This window comes from Camponotus floridanus, unplaced genomic scaffold, assembly GCF_003227725.1.
Source record: "Camponotus floridanus strain SB8 unplaced genomic scaffold, Cflo_v7.5 scaffold34, whole genome shotgun sequence".
Lineage (NCBI taxonomy): Eukaryota > Metazoa > Arthropoda > Insecta > Hymenoptera > Formicidae > Camponotus > Camponotus floridanus.
In genome coordinates, this window is record NW_020229481.1 from 513,729 (window position 1) to 540,513 (window position 26,785).

General features: G+C 31.4%; 1 protein-coding gene across 1 annotated transcript; it reads left to right on the plus strand.

The window, feature by feature from the left end:
• On the plus strand, positions 1 to 26,441 carry LOC112638645 (histone-lysine N-methyltransferase SETMAR-like). Its single transcript, XM_025410722.1, has 2 exons — positions 1 to 55; positions 25,468 to 26,441. Exons 1-2 carry the CDS (start codon positions 1 to 3, stop codon positions 26,439 to 26,441), a joined length of 1,029 nt encoding a protein of 342 aa, XP_025266507.1.
• The last annotated feature ends 344 nt before the right edge of the window (positions 26,442 to 26,785 follow it).

A 26,785-nucleotide genomic window follows, 5' to 3' on the forward strand; every position in this document is an offset into this window, starting at 1 on the left:
ATGCCTTTAATGAAAGGGATGACAAAAAACGTGGATTATGGAGAGGAGGAGGAAGGTAAGCTACGGTTGCTATTAGAAATCAAAAATTTAAGTCTGCGGAAAATAATTCTATGTATAAAATGTATAGGATAGGCATTTTCAAGAAGGATGTTAATAATATATAGGAAAGGTTCTTTTATTGAAATTTAGGATGGGAAAGATGGAAGGCTTTATCAACCAGGCCCATGACAATGCCAATTTTATGGATAATAGGAATGTAGAAAAGGAAATTAAGAAATCTTTCCGAGAAAATAGGTTTGTGAAACCAATCGAATTCTATGCGTTTTCATTCACAATAAGAGATGTGTCTAAAAAATTGATAGTATTGTTGTTAGAAAATTCTATTGTGAATTATAATTTCTTATGAAGGAAATTGAACACTTTCAAAATGAAAGAGAAATGTAAAGAAGAAGCCGACAAAATAATATCAACATATCTGAAATAAAAAGAAGGAGTGATAGGGAGGGAGGAAAAATGGCCTTGTCTTCTAAATCCTGCATGACAATATAGGAGAGAGCAGGGAGCCCATAAGTGTGCCAAAAATCTGCTTATAAATAGTATCATTAAAACTAAAAAAAGTAGAATCAAGAATAAGTCGGAGAGCAATTAAAAATTCATTATATGGAATATCAATCTTGGAGAAAAAATACCATCTCTTTACTCCTTACTATACCTTCAATGATTAAATCATGAGGGGTATTAGTGAAAAGATTAATTACGTCAAGTGAAATTAAATCAATATGATCATCTAAGTAAAAATTCTTAAGCTTATTAATCATTCATAACTATTCCAAATATGGCTATTCGGTTTCGGTAAATTATTGTACAAAATTTTGTGGAAATATGTAGCAAATGATTGTAAAGGGTTATTAATAGAAGAGATAATAATGCGTAAAAGAAAATTATTTTTGTGGGTTTTTGACAGACCATATGCATGGAGTAAAATTCTATCGATATGTATGAGACGTTTTGCAGTGTTGGTAGAAATAAATTTATTTTTTCGCCATCTGCTTAACAATTCCCTAAGATTACTAATAATTTTATTAATTGAATCCTTTTTAACAATAGCATAAGTATTAGTGTCATTTAATAATTCGTTCATTTTTCTAAAGTAATTATCCCTATCTAACGCTCGTGTTTCCCTTATCCGCTATCCTGATAATTAAATCTGAATTAGATCTGATAATTAAATCTAAACTTCTAAATTAAAGTTTGATGCTACAATCTGTAGAGTCTAAAACGCAAGATCAATTTTGATATTAATTTTAAATGATTTACTTAATTTAAGTACTACTTCCGGCAATTTATTAATTAATGCAAATTAGTCAACGAAATTTATTATTGATTAACGAAAAAATTGCGATTTCACCAACATTAACAAACATATATGTATAAAACAATTCTCAGTCATACAATTAATGTAATACAAATAATATCATTAATTTCATCAAATATGTACGTAATATATAAATAAATAAACAAATAAATAAAACTTACTCACAGAATATTGAAGCTCAAATTAATTACTCCGAACATTAATAACAAAAATGTTACCTCAAAATCGATTATTAAATATCGAGAAAACCTTTAAAAAAAGAAGATGTTATTCATGCTTTACACATAGACATATTAACATAGATTGCTTATAAGGTAGTGGGGGGGGGGGGGTGTCCTCTTGAGAGAAAAGGCTTGAATTACTTGGATTGTCTCTCTTTTTTTGACACATGCATAATGCAATTTCAAGTTATTAAAGTCATTCATATCGGTACGCTAGTACGTTCATTAGAAAAAGACACACAAGTAATTCATGCTACCTTTTTCTGTCAAAAGGACTCCAACTTCAGGCTTTATTGCCTCATAAGTAGTCTATATTAATATATGGCTATACATGTATTTCGATACTAACTTCATGGCTTTCCGATAAATGTTTACGGCATAAATTATACCCTCCTAAACCAAATTATTTTGTAGATTGTGACATTGTGACATTGTACAAATCTTCATGCATTCTCGATTCGATAACTATGAGTTATGTAACTGTTTTAATTATTCGTCTATTTAAATTATCTATTTAATATTATGAAGTTTAATAATATAGAATTTGAATAGTTTGAATTTTAATTACTAAAGTATCAAATATGTACATATCACAAAAATTGCAAAATTTGCAATATTAAATTGACAGAAAGATAAAACGAATTTCATGCTATATAGAAATAAAGATAAAACTTTTTTCTCTTTCTTTTATTATATTTTCAGTTTATATTACACAAAATTTTGTTTTAAAATCACAGCTAAACAAATATAATAATTGTCGCAAAAAGCTATAGCATATACCGGGTGTTTCAGACCACCCGTACACCCCATTTTAAAGCAAAGGAAGTGGTTATTTTGAAAAATGTTTCAGACAAAAGTTGTTGAAGATAAAGTAATGCATTACATGGGTAAATTTGATTGACCTTGGGTGGCGTCGTGAAGGTCATGTCAAGGTCGACTTGAATTTTTTAAATGGGAACCCCCATTTTTCATTGCATATTCTTGTAGCTTATCTCGAGAGCTTTCCAAAACACTATAATTAAGTACCTTTTTATTAAGTACTTTTTGAGTTATAAGGCTTGAAATAATTTCTTAATTTTATATAAACCATAAAATATCTAGTAAACCATTCATTTTTCGATTATCTTACCTTCATACTTTTATGTACAAAATAATGAGAGGAATCAATTGGTGTAAAGAAAACACATAGTTGTTTCTAAGAAAAAATATGGAATTGTTAATTGCAAATTACATATTTTTTCTTAGAAACAACTATGTGTTTTCTTTACACCAATTGATTCCTCTCATTATTTTGTACATAAAAGTATGAAGGTAAGATAATCGAAAAATGAATGGTTTACTAGATATTTTATGGTTTATGTAAAATTAAGAAATTATTTCAAGCCTTATAACTCAAAAAGTACTTAATAAAAAGGTACTTAATTATAGTGTTTTGGAAAGCTCTCGAGATAAGCTATAAGAATATGCAATGAAAAATAGGGGTTCCCATTTAAAAAATTCAAGTCGACCTTGACATGACCTTCACGACGCCACCCAAGGTCAATCAAATTTACCCATGTAATGCATTACTTTATCTTCAACAACTTTTGTCTGAAACATTTTTCAAAATAACCACTTCCTTTGCTTTAAAATGGGGTGTACGGGTGGTCTGAAACACCCGGTATATATATATATATATATATATATATATATATATATATATATCACAAAACAATAAAGGTCCTTCCTTTTTAATTTGAGCCAATCTACTTCCTTATTTCGTCAAGATCGAAAATTGACAGACACCCTGTATATATATATATATATACAGGATGTCCCATTTTAACTTGGACAATAAAATATCTCAAAAACTAAGTTCAGCAAACAAAAATGTTTCAGACAAACGTTGTATGGTTTCGAGGGGGACATAAGATACCATTGGTTTGACCTTGAAGTGTTATTTGAAGGTCACATGAAGGTCATCTTCAATTTCTTAAACGGAACCTACATTTTCTCATTACATATTCTTGTAATTTATCTTGAGATTATCTTTCCAAAACACTATAATAAAATATTTTTTCACTGAGTACTTTTCGAGCTATGAGGCTTGAAATCATTTCTAAATTTTATTTTTCGATTATTTTACCTTAATACTTTTATGTTCAAAATAATGAGAGGAATCAATTGGTGTAAAGAAAACAGTTGTTTTTAAGAAAAAATATGGAATTGTTAATTGCAAATTACATATTTTTTCTTAGAAATAACTATGTGTTTTCTTTACACTAATTGATTCTTCTCATTATTTCGTACATAAAAGTATTAAGGTAAGATAATCGAAACATGAATATTTTACAAGATATTTTATGGTTTATGTAAAATTAAGAAATGATTTCAAGCCTTATAACTCGAAAAGTACTTGAAAAAATACTTTATTATAGTGTTTTGGAAAGCTCTCGACATAAGCTATAAGAATATGCAATAAAAAATAGATGATTCCATTTAAGAAATTAAAGGTGTCCTTGACCTGACCTTAACGATGCCATCCAAGGTCAAACCAATGACACCATCTTATGTTCCCCTCAAAACCATACAATTTTTGTCGAAAACAATTTTTTTCTAAAATGCTTTGTTTTTGAAAGAAAAGAGGTGTACGGGTGGTCTAGGACATCCTATATAAATCAAAAGTGGATCAGCATTTTTATTTATTTCTAATTTTTTAATAAATAATAGCAAAACTTACAAAAGGCTTTTAGACAAAAATTCAGAATAATTACTTTGACAATATGCAGGGTGGGGAAAAAGTATGGAAGCAAACAATTATTTCCGAAACTATTCATTTTTCGACAAAATGTCTTAGACATAATTTTTATGGTATGAAAAGATGTATTATGTGGCATAGACGGCATGACCTTGAAATGACCCTTACGCTGCATACAAATAACGTAAAAAATTTCAAATGGAACTCGTCAGTTTTTGTTACAGATTCTTGTAGCTGATGTCGAAACGTTTACAAAACACTGCATATGAGCCCCATTCCCTTAAAAACACTCCCAGTTACGAAACAATTGTGATACAAACAATTTGTATGCACATTGACATTGCTTACATTTGAAATTACAGAAATGAAAATCAGTAACAATTCCTATGATAGAAAACGACAAAAATAGCAAATTTTCAAAACACAATATCCGAAACTTGTATGCCAATTGACACTACTTTTTTAAGGATAAAATAAATGATAATAATAAATAAGGTAGCGATGATCAAGAAATCAAAAAAATTCTATGAATACTCATAGACAGTGTATCATATGACAACAGGTACAATTACATGTTATTAGTGGACGCAACTGAATGTCATGATGCGAAATCAGTAAGCAATGTCAATGTGCATACAAATTGTTTGTATCACAATTGTTTCGTAACTGGGAGTGTTTTTCGGGAATGGGGCTCATATGCAGTGTTTTGTAAACGTTTCGACATCAGCTACAAGAATCTATAACAAAAACTGACGAGTTCCATTTGAAATTTTTTACGTTATTTGTATGCAGCTCGTAAGAGTCATTTCAAGGTCATGCCGTCTATGCCACATAATACATCTTTACCATAAAAATTATGTCGAAGACATTTTGTCGAAAAATGAATAGTTTCGGAAATAATTGTTTGCTTCCATACTTTTTCCCCACCCTGTATATGGCAAAATCAAATCAAAATCAAAATTATTTATAGATGTTACATTGTAAAGATTTATGTTTACAAAAATACAAAGTATAATAGAAGTTAATAATATGGCCTTACTTGTAAGTCTGTATAACGTTTAGCACTGTTTCCATATCTTTCTACGATTCTAATTTCATTATTGTCATTTAAATCATTACAGATTTGTTGTAGCTGTTTCATTAAATATTTGATCTGTTATTTCAATAAGTTTCTGTATTACTTGTCTTCGATTTCAAAAAATAATAAATCGATTTTCAAAAAATATTGTTGTGTATAAAATATTATAAAATATTATTTATAGGATATGTGGTAGTTCAAATAAATTTTAACTTAAAAACTTCAACTTACAGTTCCATTATTAATGGAAAAAGAATAGTATTTTATCGTTATGCTAAATATAATAAATGAGAAAGAAAGGATAACGAGATTTACAGTTTTAAAGACAAAAGTGTTCTAAGCCGTAAGTAATAATTTTCTGGCGAAATTAAAATAAAATAGAACTTCTTTATATACTTTAATAAAACATAATATAACTTAGTGTTTTTAATGAATATAAGTATAGTAAATAAATTATATAATTACAAGAGGGATCCTGTTTGCTTATATTTCCAATTGCTTCATTTGCGCACAACATTTTGCCGACAGCTTCTTTTGCTAATATTTCCGATTGACTACATATATTATTACACACGAAAAAAATGAAAATATGAAAATATAATTGTATTATTACACACGTGACATTATTGCGTACATAATATTATTACGCATATACGCATTGCACACATGACATTATTGAACACATAAAATAAGAAAATCATATTAACACTTTCTACTTTTACACGACTTTATTGCACATATACTTATTGCACATATGAATTTATTGCATACATACAAATTGCATACATGCAGATTACACATATGATATTATTGCGCGCATACACATTGCATACATGATATTATTGTACACATGCATGTTTACATTTCATGTAAAAAATAAAAATATAATTTGATTCTTTAGGCAAGACTTTTGTATGCAACCCATTTCTTAATTTGATCAATTTTTACAGACATGTAGTACGTACTAAATGAAGCCGAGTGCCACAAATGCGAATGAGCAGAAACGTTTGTTCTCGAGGTATTCAAATTTTTACTATTTTTATAAATGTTGAATTTTTCGATTGCGTAAACGCAAGGTCGATCTTTGGAGAACTGAATGGATCATTAAACATATTGAGGGTCTGAAAATCTCATTTCATTCTATAATTGTTCTTTTACATGGGTTTTCAATTTCCACGTGAAGCGAGGTCTACTTCACCAATCCCTGTGTTTACGACCCGAAATGAGGTCTATAATTGTTCTGTTTCACTTAAGTTATCGACATTCACATGAAACAAAATCACTTCTATTTCCAAAATATAATTCTAATATTTTTGAATTCTAATATTTTTTTTATATGGTCCAAAATATTTTTCAATTCTAATATTTTTTTTCTATATAGAAATCTTAAATATTATTCATTCAAGAAGATAAGTAAAATTAAAATATCTCAAAAAATAAATGTTTCTGCACATTCGCTCTTGTAGCATTCGATTTTATTTAGTACTATATACTTGTAAAAGTTGATCAAATTCAAAAGTGGACCGCGTACGAAAATCTTACCATCAAATTGATTAACGATTTTAAGATGAGATTCTATGAGCAATACAGTAGTCAGTCTTTTAATCATGGATTCTAATTATGCAAAGCTATTTTCTTATTGTATATGTACAATGTGTTCAATATTATGTATTAACATTAAGTGTGCAAAAGTGTACAATAATATCATGTGTGCAATGTGTATGTGCGCAATAAAATCGTGTGTGGAAAGTGTTAATATTAATATGATTTTAATATGATTTTTTTATTTTATGTGTACAATAATATCATATGTGCAATATATATAATATCATATGCGTAATAATATTATGTACGCAATCGTACTATTGTAATTTTATTTTTTTTGTGTTTGCAGTAATACATGTAGGCAATCGGAACGTAGGTAAGTGAGAATGTCGACAAAAAAGTTGTCGATGTTGATGTCGATGTCATAAAATGTTGTGCACAAGAAAAGCAGCTGGCAAATTAAAATGTAGGCATTGAAATCCTCCCTAATTATTACTTTGTAACAAATGTTTCATTCGTAGATTCGTTTGCCTTTTTTTAAAAAACTTAATACGTGTGAAAATATAATATTACCATATACATATATAAATGACAATATAATATAATATGTTAACAAATATTTTAAGACATTTATGTAATCTTTCCTTAGTAAGACAGACTTATTATTTATTAGTTTTAATTAAATAAATAATCAAATAAGTAATTTATAAACATATGTACACAAATATTTTATGATAAATATATGTATATTTTATTAATACATTATAAATTTAATAAAACAAACTCATTTACAAAAAATAAAGAATAACATTTATTACTTTTATTTGTATTTCAGAAAAGAATTGTTATACTTATTTATTTATAATTTAATCAATATTTTTATTAAAGCAGTATCTATTTTATAAAATAATTAAAAATTTACAAATTTAAATTGTATCAACAAAAATATTTAAAAAATCTCTAAAAAATAAAATAATATCTATAATTAAAATGTGACAGACATACCTGAAATATAAATAGAAGTTATAAGAATACTAAAACAACAGATTAAATGAAATCGATTAAATTTAAACCCATTATACGGCTATAAACCAAGTAATAGCAAGAGAATACGGTTCAGACTAAAATATCGTTCTTTGACATTGATCATTTCACTTCTAGCATAAAAACACGTATGATAGGAATGAAATAAACGAAGGGGTTCCTTCTACTTCCCTCTTTATATCCCCACTACTTGACATTAGCCTATTATATATTGCCACCTTTTTTTCCACAACCATAAGGGAGTTCTCCCTTTTATAACGTAAATAAATTTTAGTGTTTTATAAATTAAGCTTCCGCAATTCAGTCTAACTGAAGAAGGGCACAAAATACATTCTTGCAATTTAACACTATTATTTTAATACGCCATTGTATATTAAGCGATCGATTTATTACTGAAAGAAATTCAACACTTGTTTCTTTTCATAAATATTATTCACGAGAGAAATGCCCTAGAGTGCGAAAGTAGTGCAAGCGCAGTTAGACACATTTTAGCGACTTATATTCACTTGCTTTAGATTTCAATGTATAACTCATAAGTTACGCTTAACATTTCGAAGTAAAAGTTTTAAATATAAATTACAAATAATAAAGGTATAAGAATTGAAATAGCGACTTATATTCACTTGCTTTAGATTTCAATGTATCTTATAAGTTACGCTTAACTTTTCGAAGTAAAAGTTTTAAATATAAATTACAAATAATAAAGGTATAAGACTCGAAATATAAAATTAACAAATTAGTTTCAATAGCAATACGAGTCGAGCATCGATGTTATAACACATTTATTTATTTATTATACAATAAAAAGTATAAAACAAATAAAAATAAAAATTGATTATGCCTTTAATTGGGAGGATGTACAGATTTTAGATCGGGAACTATTTTTGAGTAAGAAATTTATTTCTGAAATGCTATATATAAAAAGGCAAAAAAATGGTTTAAATTTGTAAACGGATACTGAACGTTTACCAGAAATTTATTTAAATATTGTAAACAACTTTTCAAAAATTTAACTTAGTTTTCTATCAAATAGGTCTGCGACTTTGCTTATGTGTACATTTATATCATTTGACTCACTTTACCGTTTATAAATTGGTCACATCTAAGTGTTGAAGACTAGTCGTTCTGTTTTGTTAATTAAATATAAATGTATCAGTTATTATTAATAGAGTATTATTTTTGACTAAATATACATTTTTATTTAACATATTTCCTTTTTATTTCTTTTAAATCCTTTTTTTATAGTTTAATAAGGATAGATCAAAAGATTAAAGTATTATTATTATATATGTTTAAAAATGTCAAAAAATATTTTTCTTATATTTTAATACAGGAAAACTGGGAAAGGTTTTCAGATATTTTAAAAAATTAAATATTTAAATGCTTTATAAAATATATGTTATTTGGTAGATAAGAAATGATTTCTAATGATATTACAATAATAATTAAATAATTAATATATTATATGTATAGAGATATTAAGTTACGTCTAGACCCTGGAATGGATGGACCGTATGGAAGGATGCAACTTACTTACCCCGTGACACACTTTATTCGGGCGTGTGTATGGATCGGATCGAGCGAATATGAAGAGCCTGACACAGGCGACCGAAGGTCCCTTTAACGCTGTGTTTCTAAACCTATTCGCTCAGCGGTCCCTTTTCGGTAAAGTAACTTAATTCTTTTTACGTGGGATGGAACCCACAATCAACAATCCAGAGCGGATAAGATATTCGCGGATCACTATACAAGAATCCAGAGCAAATGAAGGAAAAGAGAGGAATGAACTATAAACGAGGATCAAAATATTATTAATGATGGTGTGGAAATGATTATGAGATTTTAGGACTTCGATATTATTATTATTATTCTATATTAGAGATGTAAATTAAAAATTTTCAAACATCTAAGAATCGATTCACAAATGACAATCAATGAGAAAGGGAGAAAATAAAATTTACTTAATTTCACTTACTACTCGTTGATATCACAAAAATGAGTGCGTTGATAAAATTGCAATGGCTCGGAACTTTAATATGAAGAGCTGGATAATGGAGATGTTCACCAAAAAATTTTCAATAAATATCCACTCATACACGATGGATAATTAAATATTAACAAAATCATTTTTATTCATATAAAACAGATTAGTAACTCAATTGCATAACGGCATAACGTAAAGAAAAAAAAGAATCCCCGAGGCTATATAATTTGAATCAAATTAAAATTGAATTCTCAAAAATGCGAATCTCGACTGTAACTAATAGAATGAGTGAACTGTACTGTTAACTGCACTGCTCTGTGAATCGTTGGAAAAATTAGCGTACTGAACTGTCAACTGCAGTGTGTCGCCTTGCGCTTGCATTTTTTAAAGTTATTGCTCCTCCTCCTTACTGGATGGTGAGAATATTTTTGAACAAAGGAATTAATTTTACTTCCTTCTTAAGGACAAAGAGGTTGATTTTTGGGAGGAGAGGCGTTTCTTAAGATTTTAATTGGTTAACCTCTTTGGCTCGAGACTTAGCTCCATCCAGTAGAGAGTGGGAGCTTATCGTTCTTGATGATTTAACGATTCGAAGGACGCTTGAGAGTGGCCTATCAAACGAGCGCACGTGCACTATCAATTTCAAGAATATGGCGGTATATTTAGATTAGATTTTGACAATCTTCCCGAGAACCAGATCTTTGTTTTAAAAATTCTTTAGAGAGGTTTCGAACATAAAGCCGTACCAATTGATACAGGACGATTGGAATTTCTTATAACAACTTTTCGTCTCATAATTCACGAATTTATTTAGAGTTTCGTTGACGCTCTCTCAACTGGCTATTCTCAGTATTAGATTTTTTAGATTTAAATGGTTATATACGCTCAGTATTAGATTTTTTAGATTTAAATGGTTATATAGGTTGCGTTCTTCTATGCGCTATCATTATTTTTAAGAAGGATCGCTTTGTGTTTCAAATGCAAGCCGATTCTTGATTTTTTTTCTTCCCCGATATCGTTTTGAAGAAAGAAAAGAATCGTGGAGTCCATATGACTAACATAAGTGCGTAGGTTTACTTGTTAGAAGAGAGTATAACTTTTGTATTTTTAACACAGAACATATTTTTGATTCATATCTAATGCATGGCAATAGGAAATAAATTATATAATTATAACATTATCATGTCACTTTGTAACATATATTTGTATATAAGATATATTTGTCTTTCTTTAAAACTTAATACGTATAAAAATTATAAAATAATTTAATGTCGCTAGTCAAATAATCAAAGGATAATTGAAAAAAGTGTAGTCAACAGTATCGAAGTATAGTCGCAGTTTCTTGACGAAAAGTCTCGCACGGACGCATCAATTTCTCTCAAATTCAAATCTAGTTAAATAGCGTTTTTTGTTAATGTGACTTGTGCAGTTTTACAAGATTATCGTCTATGCCTGTCTCCTGATTATTATTACATCGTATATACTTGATAAGGACCTAACCACAACCATATGGTCGAAACGTCGTATTAATAAACAAATTTTCTGGCTAGTTTGGTCGACTACACTTTTTTCAATGATCCTTTAATGCGTATAAAATAAAAGACTACCGTAAACGAGTAAGTCTATTAATAACATATTACACACATATAACATTTTGATTCTTCCTTAAAAGACTTAAAAAAGACTTTCTTATTATTTATTAGTTTTAATCAAATAATAAAATATTTATAGATATATGTGCATACTATTTTTATAATAAATATACTTTATTTATACATATTATTAATATACATACATATATATAATATTATATTTTATTAATACATATTTTACGTATTAATACGTATATTTTATTAATATGTATTATAGATATCATAAATCTAATAAATCAAATATTGATTATAAATAAGAAATAAGATTTATTATTTTCATTTGCATTTCTGGCTTATCTTTAAAAGAATCCTTTACATTCAATTTTTTTATTGTATAGTTTAATTAATATTTTTGTTAGAAAAATATCGATTCTGAAATGATTGAAAATTTATAAACATAAAATGACTCAACAATATTTTAAAAAATCCATAAAATAATATAATTAACATGTCATATACATACTTGAAATATATAATAGAAGAATATAATGAAATATATAATAGAAGTTATTAGAATACTAAAACAGAAATTGAAATCGAGCAAATTTAGATTCATAAGGTCATAGACCAATTAGCTGTAAGAGAATATGATTCAGACTGAAATATCAGTCCTTAACATTGATCATTTCACTTCTATAGTATTAAAACACGTGGCGGAGCCGTTTGATAAAACCGACAAAAATTTCTTATCTCCACTACTCAGCTTTAACTTATTACCGTTTTCCTTCCTTTTCATCCACAAGTTCTCCCTTCTATAAATTGATGGCGCAAATTTTAGCATTCTATTATTTAAGCTTCCGTAATTCAGTCTGACTACGGAAAAGTGCAAAATATACACTCGCAAACTGTTCGTTTAATACGTATTAAATTATCGATAATATGGAAGGAAATTCACAACAGTTTTTTCCCATAGAATAAAATTTAGGGGAGAAAAGGGCGTGAAAATTTACGCAAGCGTAACCTCCTCTTTGTGTGACATATACCTATATTTTACTTGTGAAATATACACTTTTAAGTTTCACTTTATTTCCTAGAAATGTTTGTTTTTAAATGTCTTAAAATTGTCATACAAACTGTGAAATCGTGCGTAAAATATTAATTTTTATTAAAAACATGTAACATATATGAACGTGTGTTTTTTATTTTTTAGAATGACTACACAGAAAAAAAATAAGTCAAAACTTATACAGGGTGTCCAAAGTTCCAAACTTATAAACTCCAAAAGTTTATCGGACCGATCGAATATTTCATAAACTATGCACTTTAGAAAGAAATGTTTCAGATAAAAGTTGTATGGCTTGAAGGGGGCCATCAGATAGTAGCAATGATTTGACATGGGAGAGTCATTTGAAAGTTATGTGAAGATCAATTCATCAATCGTCAATTTCTTAAATGGAACTCCCTATTTTTTATTCCCCTATTTCGCCGGGCATACGCCTACGGGACTGTCCGCCTTCTCTTTTTCTTATGTTATCTGAAAATTAAAACATAAATAATAAATAAATTATAAAAATGCATATATATATTGTATATATAATTGGATAAATAAAATTTAATATAAAAAAATAATTTATCATTTTGCGCCTGTTGTTCCTTCTCTTCCTGCTGCTGCTGCTGTTGTTGCTGCTGTTGTTGTTGTTGCTGTTGCTGCTGCTGATGCTGCATATACAATTGCAGCTGCTGATGCAATAATTGTTGTTGATGCAACAATTGTTGCATCAGCTGCCGCATATTTGGCTCTTGGAGAGCGAGTGCGCCCATTTCTGCATTGATTTCCTCTAAAATTTAGAAAAATGAAAAAGATGAGTTTCTTAGTATTTTTTTATACAGTAAAACATTTTATGTTAAATTTAACATATTTCACATGTTTCAATTTATTCACTCTAATTTTAATGTTAATTTAACAGAAGGCAAATATGTAAATAAATAACAAGTAATATGTAAAAAATTAACACAAAAATGTAACATTTGAACGTTATTATGTTGTTTTAACTCTTAGAAACGGTAAATATTAACTCAATGTGGAAAAGTCAAAATAACACAACGACAATATGTTACATTAACATAAGAGTATATGTTAAAAATTTAACACAAAAATTTCTACACAAGAAAAATCGACAGAAATACCAAATGTTTTTTACCGTGTACAAATATATAATGATTTACTTACGAGCCATTATATTGACGTTCAGTTTAAATCCGTTTATCGCCGTTCTTTCGTGTACTGAGAATGAGGCACACTCGGCATTTGTTTATTTGTTTATATATGTGCCTTGTGAAACGTTGGTGTTCAAGAGACTATCACGATCCCGATTGTGAGTTATTATTTAAAATTTCTATATATCTTTATCCTTTTGACTCTTTATCTTCTTTTATTCACTCTTCTTTAATTCTTTGTTTCTGCCTATTTTTTATTTCATAATGTGCGATGAATTAAAAAAAAATCTAAGCGAAGCTTTTCAGAGTATTAGCTCAATGATGAGCGTATTAATTGTTGGATACGTAAAGTATCTTTTGATGAAAGCTTATATCATTGCACAATATGCAATAAAAATATTTCGTGCAATACGCATGTTTTGAGATATGCGAATTCTGCGACTCATAAAAATAATATTAAAGAAAATAATTCATCTTTATGTACTGATAAAAATAATAATAAAAATGTAGATAAAAAAATATCCAAAAAATATAAATTTTAAAAACAATGGCTAGAGATTGAATTATTTAAGCCATGGTTACGAAAAATATCACACGATATAAATTCATTTTTTTGTTTATTTTGCGATAAATCCATGAAAGCTGATTTATCAAATATTTATCGTCACGCAGAATCCAAAGCACATATAGAAATATGTAAAATTAAAACAGAAACAAAGAATATAACGAACGAAAATATAAACGTAGCAGATGATTCACTTTTGTCGTTTAAAGAGCGAAAGAAAATAGCAGAAATTCGATATGCTGCATTAATTGCTGATAAAAATATTTCGCATCAAACGGCAAAAAAATCCTCAGTTTTTTCCAATATATAGGAGAAGATCCTAATGTGTTAAAAAGCATGAGCATGAGCCGAACAAAATGTAAAAACATTATTACAAATGTTTTGTGCCCGGTCGAAACAGATCGTGTCGTCAATAAGCTTCAAAATACAAAATTTACAATTTTTATTGACGAAACATCTGATGTAACAAATAATAAATGGATGACTTTTCTTGTTCGATACCTTGATCCAGAGACATTAGATATTCGCTCACAATTAGTCAAATTAATCGATATTGATGCCAAAGATTCAAGCGCAGAAAAGTTGTTTGAGGCATTTAAATGTGAAATGTGAAAATTACAGATACCGTTTTTAAATATCGTAACCTTATCATGCGATAATGCATCTGTTATGACAGGAAAACATTTATCGTTTCAAAAAAAATTGGAAAAAATGTGTCCACATTTATTAACATTTTCATGCCCATGCCATTCTTCTGCATTAGCAGTGCATACGGCTTGTTCTAAAATGCCTGCATATTGCGAGGAATTTCTAAAAAAAATTGCTATTTATCTCAATAGCAGTCCAAAACGTACGGCTATTTTTCGTGAATTTTGTGAATTTTTTCAAGAAACAAATCGCAAAATATTGAAATTATGTAATACGCGCTGGCTTTCGCACTATTTATGCATCGAAAGGCTTCTTGAATCTTGGAATACAATTAAATACTTTCTTACTGAAATGGTTGTAAGTGAAAAACAAATTCTGGAGAATATCTATTGTCTATGGTAGACAACGTAGAGATGAAAGCTTATTTCCTGTTTTTAAAATACGTTTTAAATTTCTTTAATGCATTTAGTACATTCTTTCAAGCATTAGAAACAAGGATTCATTTATTACATCCAAAATCTAGAAACTTTCTTTTCCAAATCTGTCGAAATTTTTTAAAAGAAGAATATTTAAAACCATTTTCTACAAATATTATATTCCCAAATATTATATTATACTAAAAGAAAATCAAAAAGTTATAAATGAAATTATTTTGAGATCAGAATGTGAAGAACATCTAAACGAATTAACACTTAAAGGTCACATAAACATAGTTAAAATTGTTCGAGAGAACTGTTTAACATTTTATGTGACTGCTGCGGAAGAAATTCGTAAAAGATTACCCATAAACAACATGTTTTTATCAAAGTTACAAGTTTTTCGATCATACATAACTTTATTTGATAATAATAGAGAAACATCATTCAATGATGTTTCTTTTATAGAACAAGAATATGAAAAACATCTTGTGTGTGTGTGTGTGTGTGTGTGTGTGTGTGTGTGTGTACGTGTGTGTCTGTCTGTCTGTCTGTCTGTCTGTATAACAGACACCATACTTGTAAAATATAATGAAATAATGGAATATGGTATAATAGGGCTCCAAGCGAAGGTCCACATAAAAAACCTGTGTGTGTGTGTGTGTGTGTGTGTGTGTGTGTGTGTGTGTGTGTGTATGTGTATGTCTTGTCTAACAGACACCATACTTGAAAAAACTAGAATATAAAAAATATATTGTCTGTATAACAGACACCATACTTGTAAAATATAATGAAATAATGGAATGTGTATAATAGGGCTCCAGGCGAAGGTCCACATAAAAAACCTAACGTGCCATTAGTGATACCTCATGGGTGGTGTGGAAAATCGCACTATTTTTCTTAATTTTATATTTTAAATATATAAAAAAATTAATTATATTTAATATATTACAAAACGTGTGTGTGTATATTGTGACGTTGCCGTCACGACGGACGTCCACCCGCCAAAAAGACCGTGGGGCGCGAGCCGAGCGGCTGCGCCGGTCGAGAAATCGAGAGCCCCGCCGGGGATTTTCAGAGAGGCGAGCGCGTTAGTTTGTAATCAAAAGCATTATTGTTACTCCTATTTGTCTAAATTATATGGTCGGGAGCAATAAATCATCGCCGGCGATACCGAAGAACAACCTGGAAGCCTATAAGAAAAGCAGCCTTGCCCAATCATCACCGATCAAAACATCGGCCGTGGAAAACAAGGGTCGACGATACTCGAGCAGCCTCGCACAATATCGGTCCATCGGCCCAGCATCCCAGGGCCGGCCGGCTATGACGGGCGCCGAAAGAACCCCGCGAAGAGGCTAAACCTCAGTGGAAAAATCCGGAAAATCGCTACCCTCCACTGGAGAGGGACGGAGGCAGCAAAAATCGGCCCTGACGGGAGACCGGGAGAATTCCCGACCACCTGGCGCTGAAAAACGCGCAGGAACAGCGGACCGTCGGATGCGCGGGACCACGGGCGCACGATGCGCCCTTGCGCCACGCTCGAAAATCCGAGCGCACGGGAACGGGCCTATCACCCCTCTCGATGGGGTGCAGGGCGAATAGTTAGGGATAAATACGGCGATTCCGAGAGAATGAGGAGACTTGTTCTACGAGATTTTCGGCGAAAAGTTAAGAGAAAGTATCGCGGACGCTCAGCACGGGAAAGACGAATTGGCGGAAGCAACGAGTGGAGAATTCAACGGTGAGATCACCCGGCTATCTTCGTGTCTAATTACGAAAATTTGTACGCCGTCCACCGATACGGCTCGCGGGTCGACCTCTCTGGCCGGTCGCGATTAGTGTTTTGTGTGCGTAAATTTCGCGGTAGTGAAAAGAAGTCGAGTGCGACCGTAGTCAAGGGGCGACAGTGATCCGTCGATCGGTCTCACCCGATATACTCGTTCGCCTCTCCGTTATCCGTGTGACGCGCGTTAGTGTAGAATTTTTAACTCGAGGCTATCGCCGGTCGGAGTGGAGCGACTCCGACCGGAAGTGCTGTCGACCGCCACCCCAGGGGAAAAGTTCCGCGACAGCTTGAGCGGCAAATTGGTGAGTACCTTGGAAATTGTGACAGCGGACCGGAAGTTATACGACTTAAGGGAGCCTCGATTCTCGACCATCTCTCTCTACGTGCGTTCTCTTTTTTGCGACTCACAGTCCGCCGACCGTGGACGTGCGAAATCGGCTGTCGGAGGCATAAGCTGTCGACGCCCACCGTGCCGTGCGTGCACCGGCGGGAGCGCCTTATCCTTTCAATATGCGAATTCTGCGTTCCGGCGGACCAGATTATATTGCCGTTCTTTCAGTTACATCGTCTTGGCGTTATTTCTGTTACTGCATTATATTTTTTTTTTTTTTTTTTTTTTTTTTTTTTTTTTTTTTTTTTTTTTTTTTTTTTTTTTTTTTTTTTTTTTTCAGTCATTCTCTCTGTTCTTATATTTTGGCTGTTACTGCAGTTCGATAAAATAAAATATTAAGTGTTTATTTCCGTTTTCGATAATTCTAAGATCTTGTATTTCTTTCTGTTTTTCGTACTCGAAATAGCGCGCCTCGTTCGGTTCTCAGAAATCGTAAGCGCTCGCGCGCTTCTTTCCGTTCTCCATAATTGCAAGAGCTCGCACATTTCTTTCGGTTCTCCGTAATTGTAATGTTCGGTGCGCTTCTCGCTATTCTCCGTAATAATAAAGTTTCGCGCATTCGAGTCTATTTACCGTAATCATAAAGCCTTGCGTATTTGACTCTGTTTGTCGTCATTATAACGTCTTAGCTTTCTTGTCGATTAGTTATCTCAAGCGAACCTTTGCTGTGAATCACGTCTCATTATTCGTGTTATTTTTGATTGGATTATATATTTCATGTGCTTGTCTTTAATCGAAGTATTGTGAACCTTGTTTCAATCTGATTTGTCATTCGATTTGGCTTTTATATTTTTCTCTCATCTATTATTTTTCTATTAATAAATCTGTTATATTGCCTTGTTAAATTCGTGTAATTTATTTGAATGTTAGTCCTCTGTGGTCGTCGATATCCGTTTTTGATGTCTATCGCACATCGAATTAGTGAAATGTCCGCATAATTAATTGGCTCGCTCGAAGAACCCCTCCTCTCTACCGTTAGGCGAGCCAGTCAGCCCGTGGCGAAGGAGGCGATCATCTTTCGCGCTGTTTAAAAATTTCGTGGAAAACTGATGCGTGAAAGACCGCATCTGGCGCCCAACCTATCGAGATATCGAAACTGCCTCCGCTCCGCCGCGGCCCGCGCGAGCACCCATCATCCCTGTTCCTCCAAGCGCGAAAATATTACATTCACCCTGTGTTTGACGGCGTTTTAACCAATTAAAATTAGAATAAAGAAGGAGAAAAATGTCGCAATATATATGTAACATATATATATATATATATATATTATATATATATATATATATGTTACATATATGTTGCGACATTTTTCTCCTTCTTTATTTTATATATATATATATATTTTATATATATATATATGTATATATACACTCCTCACAACAATTAGAGGATCACTTAAATTTTCTTAAAAAATTGAATCAGCTATAACTTCGTTAAAAATGAACCGATTTAAATTTATAAAAAGGATTTTAAAGCTTGAAATCTCTACTTTCGGAAGCTCATTACTTTTTTTAAGTTTCTGTATGTTTCGTAATTTTCACATGTAGAAAACTGCGAACTGGACAAAATTATAAATTTTCTTTTCAATTTGCGGACCTGCTACGTGTGTAGAAAAAATCTATGAAATTTTTCATCTTACTAGTGTGAAAACTTGAAGTGTTTTTAACGAAATCGTTTTTTAAAAATTTTCTACCATTTTTTGTTACTGAGTTATCTCCGATTAAATGAAAAATGAGCAAGTTGATTTTAATCGTTCATAACTCTGTTAAAAATAATCGTACCGCAATTTTAGAAAAAGATTATTAAAGCTGAAACTTTGCTCTATCAATCGGAATAATTGCCAAAATTTTTACGAAAACATATAGACTGGTTACAAATGAATGAATATGACGTAAAAATTACCGACTTTTTCTGTTTTCATTTTGAAAACTAATGTAAAAATAATGTATAGAGCAACAACAAAAAATTTGTTTTTCACGTTGTTTTCTACTTTTAAGTACCCTGAATTTGACAAAAAATCGGTGAATAGCTACAAGATTTTTTTCACGGTGGCCACTATATTTGAAAAAGTCAAATCTTCAAAAAATTGCTTAATTTCAATAAGAAAAAATGGAAAATAAAGTCATTTAATGTTAAAAATTGATTTTCAATACACTCACTCTACATAGACCTTTATTAACAATAAATCTTAACAAAGAGAAAAGATAAATTGTTTGAGTTTTTCTCTCCATCAAAATTTGAAAAAATTTAAAAACCGGTGGCATTAGCGTTACTCAAAGCGTACCACGAGGAGGTGCACAGTCGGATTTACGCTTCATTTTATGTGTGTATGTGTAATGTGTGCGTGCGCGCGCGCGTGTGTGCGTGTGTGCATGGTTTATTTTTAAGGAAGTTAAAGCTGACTGAATTTTGTCAATTTTTTAAGGAAATTTAGGTGATCTTCTAATTGTTGTGAGGAGTGTATATCACAATGCACACACACATGCACGCTTACGTACACATCTCCGTTACCCTCTCCACTATGCGTGGCATGTTGCTTGCGGAGACAATCTTGCATCCCTGCTTAGCAGTTGTAGCTATGCGTGAGTGGGTATCTATGTGTGTATGTATATATTCTCGCGGGTGTCACAATCGTTCGGAGGTCATCAGTCAGAATATACAGGGAAGAATTTACGTTAAGAATTAAATTCTGACTGGTTAATACAATATACATATAATCAATATAATATAAGAAATAAAATAAAAAGTGAATGTGTAATAAAAATATGAATAACGTTTAAAGAAAATATAGAACATTAAAAGAAGTATAGAATTCGTCGCTTGCGCATATGTGTTATAGTTAGAATTAAAATTTTCTGAATTCGCTGAAACACAGGTCTAAATTAAAATACAATAATAAAATTATGATAAGAGATTCGCCAAGTCTAAGTTCGAAAATTATTCATCTATTTTGGTTTCTCGCAAAAATAGTGATAATACAAAAGAAAATAATATAAAGAGGAAGAAAAAAAAATAATAATGCAAAGATGGGAAATTAAAAGAAAATGAAAGGGAGTAAAGAAAAAATAGAAATGAAAAGTTAAATATATATAAAGAAGGGCTAAAACGAAATATAAAGATAGAAAACAATACAAATTCTCAGTAAATAAATTAGAAAAGGCAGTAAAAATTAAATAAAAGGAAATAAGAATTAAGGAGTAATCGCGAATTCCAATTCTGAAATCCAGAACAAATAAATAGTAATCTCGGTGTTATAGTTCTATAACTTTATTTTATTTTACTGTTAATATAAATGCGATAGAATGTTCGCGAACCGCGTAAAACCGCTACCTCAGCGAATCACGCGCGAGTTTGCCGGAAACGCGAAAATGCCAACGAAGGGATTCAACTTTGAACCTCCTTCGCTTGCACTTGGACTTGATCGCCACGAAAATCTTCCATGATCATATATAGTCATGTCACTAGGTGATCCCCTCCAAAATATCCCTAAAAACAAGGTGTTAAGAACCGTTCACCGCGAGTCCGCGGCGGACAGTCGTTAATTCAAAATCAATTGAAAAAGATTGCAAATTTGGGACTAACCGCTATTATGTGCATCAAACGCTGGAGAAAATTGTTAACACTCGAAATCTAAGAACGAGGCGATTTAAGGAAAGATATTAAGGAGAGAAAGCTTAAAAGAAACCAATTAGAATAAAATAAGTGAATATATTTGTAAAAAGGGATCATAATTATAATAATAAAAAATTGTAATTGAAATAGTCCTGAGGCCTTGGTTGGTTATTCCGGCAACATCCCACATCTCGTGCCGCACTCGGCACAACATCGGGAAAATTATTCGCGAATTCCAATTCTGAAATCCAGAGCGAATAAATAAGAGGAATATTCGCAAATTCCAATTCTGAAATCCAAAGCGAATAAATAGGAATTATTCGCGAACTCCAATTCTGAAATCCAAAGCGAATAAACGGGAGTTATAGAGAGAGGGGAATCGAACTGTTAAGGAGAAATTATTATTAATGGTTATTATGGAATTCTAACTGATCGAAAGTATTATTGATTAAACTCTTATCACGTTAAAGATCTATAAATCGAAACTCTTTAATTACCTAAAGATCGTTTCGCAATCGCCAATCGAATGGGAAAGAGAAATAAAAGACTAAGAAAAAAATTAAACTTATTACTAGAAAGCGTTGATAAAATTGCAATGGTTTAAGTCGGAGATTTATAACATGAAGAGCTGAGTAATGGAGATGTCCATCAGAAAATTCACACGATGCACAATTACATGTTAACAAAAATCATTTTCACTTTGATATAAAACAGATTAATAACTCAATTGCATAACGCAAAAAAAGGATCCCCGAGACTATATAATTTTAAAATTGAATGACTGAATCTTGACTAGAACTGTAAACTGAACTGTCAACTGCACTGCTGCTCGTCGGAAGAATTAGCGTACTGTCAACTGGAGTGTTAATTAGTGCCGCTTCGCGCCTTGTGCTTGCATTTTAAAGTTACTACTCCTCTTCCTTACTGGATGGTGGGAATCTTTTGTAATAATTTCAATATTCCCTTCTTAAGGACAAGGAGGCTGATTTTTGGGCGGAGAACGTTCTTAAGATTTTTATTGGTTAATCCTTTTGACTCGAGACTTAGCTCCATCTAGTAGAGACTGAAAGTAAGTTGATTAGCTTATCGTTCTTGATGATTTAACGATTCGGAGAACGCTTGAGGGTGGGCTGTCGAACAAGTGCACGTGCACTATCAATTTCAAGAATATTGCTGTATGTTTAGATTTTGACAATCTTCCCGACAATCAGATCTTTATTTTAAAAATTCTTTAGATAGAAAAGCTTCGAACATAAAGCCGTACCAATAGATACGGGACAATTGGAATTTCTCATAACAACTTTTCGTCTTATAATTCACGAATTTATTTAGAGTTTTGTTAATGCTATCTCGACTGACCATTTTCAGTATTAGATTTGTTAGAATTTAAAGAGGTCTAATAGGCGTAGAGCTAAGTATCCATTAAGAGGTAGGTCAATAATCAGAAAGAAATATATATTAATAGTTTATAATACAAAACTAAAAAACAAAACTAATATAATATATATAAGAATAAAAGGTGTGTGCGAACGTTTCGACTTGTCTTCAAGTCATCTTCAGCGCAATTTAATAAACGAAGATTAGAGCATTTAGTAACACGGTTCGTAGAGACATAAAACGGTGATAATTAGAAACGGAAAGAATATAAATTAAATTCAAAAATAAATAAGAAATAATAAAAAACATTTTCCAAAACGGAGAAACAGCTCCGATCGCAACGGTTGTACATATTCAGGCTTACAAAATTTAAAGGAGATGTATCTCCAAACGCCACGGTTGTAACTGGTAAGGACGCAAACGGCTCCCAATTGTTTCCATAATTGAAACCACTCTCGTTTAGGTTGATTGACCCAAAGTAGAGTATGCTTCATTTGAAAATCTGAATAGCGCACATAAAAAAGAATCAAAGTAAAAGACATCACAGAACCCAAGAGCAATGCAAGTTTTTGGTCATATAATGATTAAAAACTGATTAGTTTAAATGAAAACAGTATTAAATAAATAATTACGAAAAAAAAAAAAAAAAAAAAAAAAAAAAAAAAAAAAAAAAAAAATAGAATAAAGGAATAAAATAACATAGGAATAAATAAATACGAAAAAGAAAAATAATTAGTCAAAGTATAAAACAATAATAGTCAAATAAATTAAAACCAATTCGCAGTCAATTAACAATCAGAAATTAAAGTGAGTGCATGAAATAAAAGTAATTTCCCATAAAAAACATTTAAATAAGGATAGCTTACATTGCTATGAGGATCCAAGATGCACATGTATATACGTTAAAAGATCAGATGTACAAGAACGTTAATATCTTTAAAATTCTTTCTCCGTGAAACTATCACTTACAAGGATCAGAGTATAAATGAACAAAGCAAGGAACGGTTGGCCGTGTTGATTTCTGTGTATGACCGTCAAATATTCGGAAGTTTATTTATTATATCATTATAAATGTCAGGAAAACATTCTGTATCAGTTTGTAAATTTAAACCGTTATGCTGTCGCTTAATGTATAACATTTCGGAAATTAACCTCTTATTGTAAAAAGATTCTTTGTCAAGTATCTTAAGGTCATCCCATCTGAAATCATGATCAAAATTTAACCTGTGTTCCGTAATGACAGACTTGTTAGTAGTAACTCTATTAATATGTTTTTTGTGTTCATTTATTCTCGTAATTAACTTTCTTCCTGTCTGCCCGACATAAGATGCGTCACAATTTCCGCATTCTATTTTGTAGACCACATTCTTATTTGAAGCTGTCGGGATGCGGTCTTTATGAGTTTTAATAATAGTGTTAATTTTATTAAGACTATAATACGACAACTTGATGTTCGTGTCTTTAAGAATGTTTCCAAATTTATTTGTTAATGATGGTAAAAAAGGAACCGTGAAAAAAGATGAGGTTTCTTTCTCGATCAAGGTGTCAGATGTAGATGTCCGTGTCAAAAAGCGAAGTCTATGATTGATCGTATCAAAAATAAACTTTAACGGGTAACCATTGTTCAGTAGGATCTCAATAATGAGCATGAAATTCTTTCGATGAAAAGACGGATGCGACAACTTAAAGGCCCTATCGATAAGGCTAATTATTGTGTCTCTTTTTTGGCAATCAGGATGTTGTGATAGGAAATTCAAATACCTACTTGAATAAGTTGGCTTGTGATACCAATCAAAATGTAGTTTATCGCGACCCGATATAACAGTAACTTCCAAAAAATCAAGAGACTTATTTGCTTCTACTTCTAAAGTAAATTGTAATCTAGAGTTAAAAGAGTTAAATACAGTTAATATATGGTCAGTCAGATTGGAAGGGCACGCAGTGATTATATCATCCACATATCTAAAATAGAACGGAGGTCTGAAATTAATTGTGTTTAGAGCCTTATTCTCAATATCCTGCATAACGATATCAGCTAAAATTGGTGAGAGGGGTGAGCCCATTGGAGTGCCATATAACTGTCGATAATAAATGTTGTTAAAAATAAAAAAGGTGGAATTCAACACCATTTTAACTCCCAATAAAAATTCTGATTTTGGAAGATCAGTGCTATTTTTAATATATTTCCATCTATTTGAAACGCTGTCAACAGCAAGGTCAATCGGAATATTCGTGAAGAGTGAAATCACGTCAAGGGAGATAAGCTTGTAATCACTATCTAATTGTACATTATTCAGTTTTTTTATCAATTCAAAACTATTCTCTATAGAGCTGTGCGCCGAAGGGAAACCCTTCATCATAATTTTATGTAAAAAACCGCGAGTTGATAAAGAGGACTATCAATCGACGATACAATCAGTCTAAACGGGCACTCAGGTTTGTGCACTTTCGGTAAGCCGTAGGCTCGCGGAAGAGAACCTTCACTATATGATAACGAGCGATAGCTTGTGTGATATAATTATTATTTTTCCATCTCATAAGCAATCCTCGTAAATTGGAAATTAATTTGTTAATAGGATTTCTATCTACCACCATATAAGTTTCGTCATCCTTAAGTAGCTCTTCAATTTTTCGGATATATTGGGTTGGGGAAAAAGTTTCTTCGTATTTTCCGGCAGATGGAATTAGAATCGCATAACCTTGATAATATTAATCGGATCTGTCAATACTTTGTGTGCGTTTGAAAGGTGACATATCATAAAGAAAAAGTAGCAAAAAAGTAGTGATATTTATCTATTCAGTTAAAAGTTATTGCATCTTGAAAATGAGTGAAGAGAAAGAAGAAATTCGATACATTTTAAAATTTTATTTTAAAAAAGGGAAGAATGCAACTCAGGCAGCTAAAAAAATTTGTGATGTTTATGGACATGATGCTGTATCAATACGTGTTGCACAAATCTGGTTCAAGCGTTTTCAATCTGGAAATTTTAACGTCAAAGATACACCTCGCTCTGGTCGACCGATCACTGAAAAAATCGATGAAATTATGGAAATAATTGAACAAGACCGGCATATTAGCAGTCACGAAATCGGTAAGCAACTGAACATCGACCACAAAACAGTTTTAAACCATTTGCAGAAAGCTGGATACAAAAAAAAGCTCGATGTTTGGGTGCCACATGATTTAACAGTCAAAAATTTAATGAATCGATTTTCTATCTGCGAATCATTGTTAAAACGAAACGACATCGAACCATTTTTGAAACGGCTCATAATAGGCGATGAAAAATGGATCACGTATGACAATAATGTACGAAAAAGATCGTGGACAAAGCGAAATGAAGTTCCGCAAACTGTGGCAAAGCCAAAATTGACGCCAAGAAAAGTGATGCTGAGTGTGTGGTGGAATTACAAAGGAATCGTTCACTACGAGCTGCTGCCGTCCGGTCAAACAATTGATTCTAACCTTTACTGTCAACAACTGGAAAGATTACGCCAGGCAATTGAGAAAACGCGACCAGAATTGATCAATAGGAAAGGCGTCGTCTTTCATCACGACAACGCGAGACCTCATGTATCTATAGCGACTCGTCAAAAATTAAGAGAACTTGGCTGGGAAGTTTTGATGCACCCACCTTATAGTCCTGACCTTGCACCATCAGACTACCATTTATTTCGATCTCTACAGAACTCTCTTAATGGTACGAAGTTGGCTTCAAGAGAGGCCTGTGAAAATCACTTGTCACAGTTTTTCGCCCAGAAATCACACAAGTTCTACAGTGACGGGATTATGGTTTTACCTCAAAGATGGCAAAAGGTGGTCGAACAAAACGGCACATATTTAATTTCATAAGCTTCATTTCAAATATGAATAAAATTTGTTTCATTTTTGCAATAAAATACGAAGAAACTTTTTCCCCAACCCAATATATGTTTTTATCAAGTGAAACAGTGATGTTGCCTTTGTCGGCTCGTGTAATGATGAGATTCTGGTTGTCATTGAGAAAGTCGTTGGTGATTTTGTTGAGATGTAGTAGCAATTTGACGCATCTTATGTCGGGCAGACAGGAAGAAAGTTAATTACGAGAATAAATGAACACAAAAAACATATTAATAGAGTTACTACTAACAAGTCTGTCATTACGGAACACAGGTTAAATTTTGATCATGATTTCAGATGGGATGACCTTAAGATAC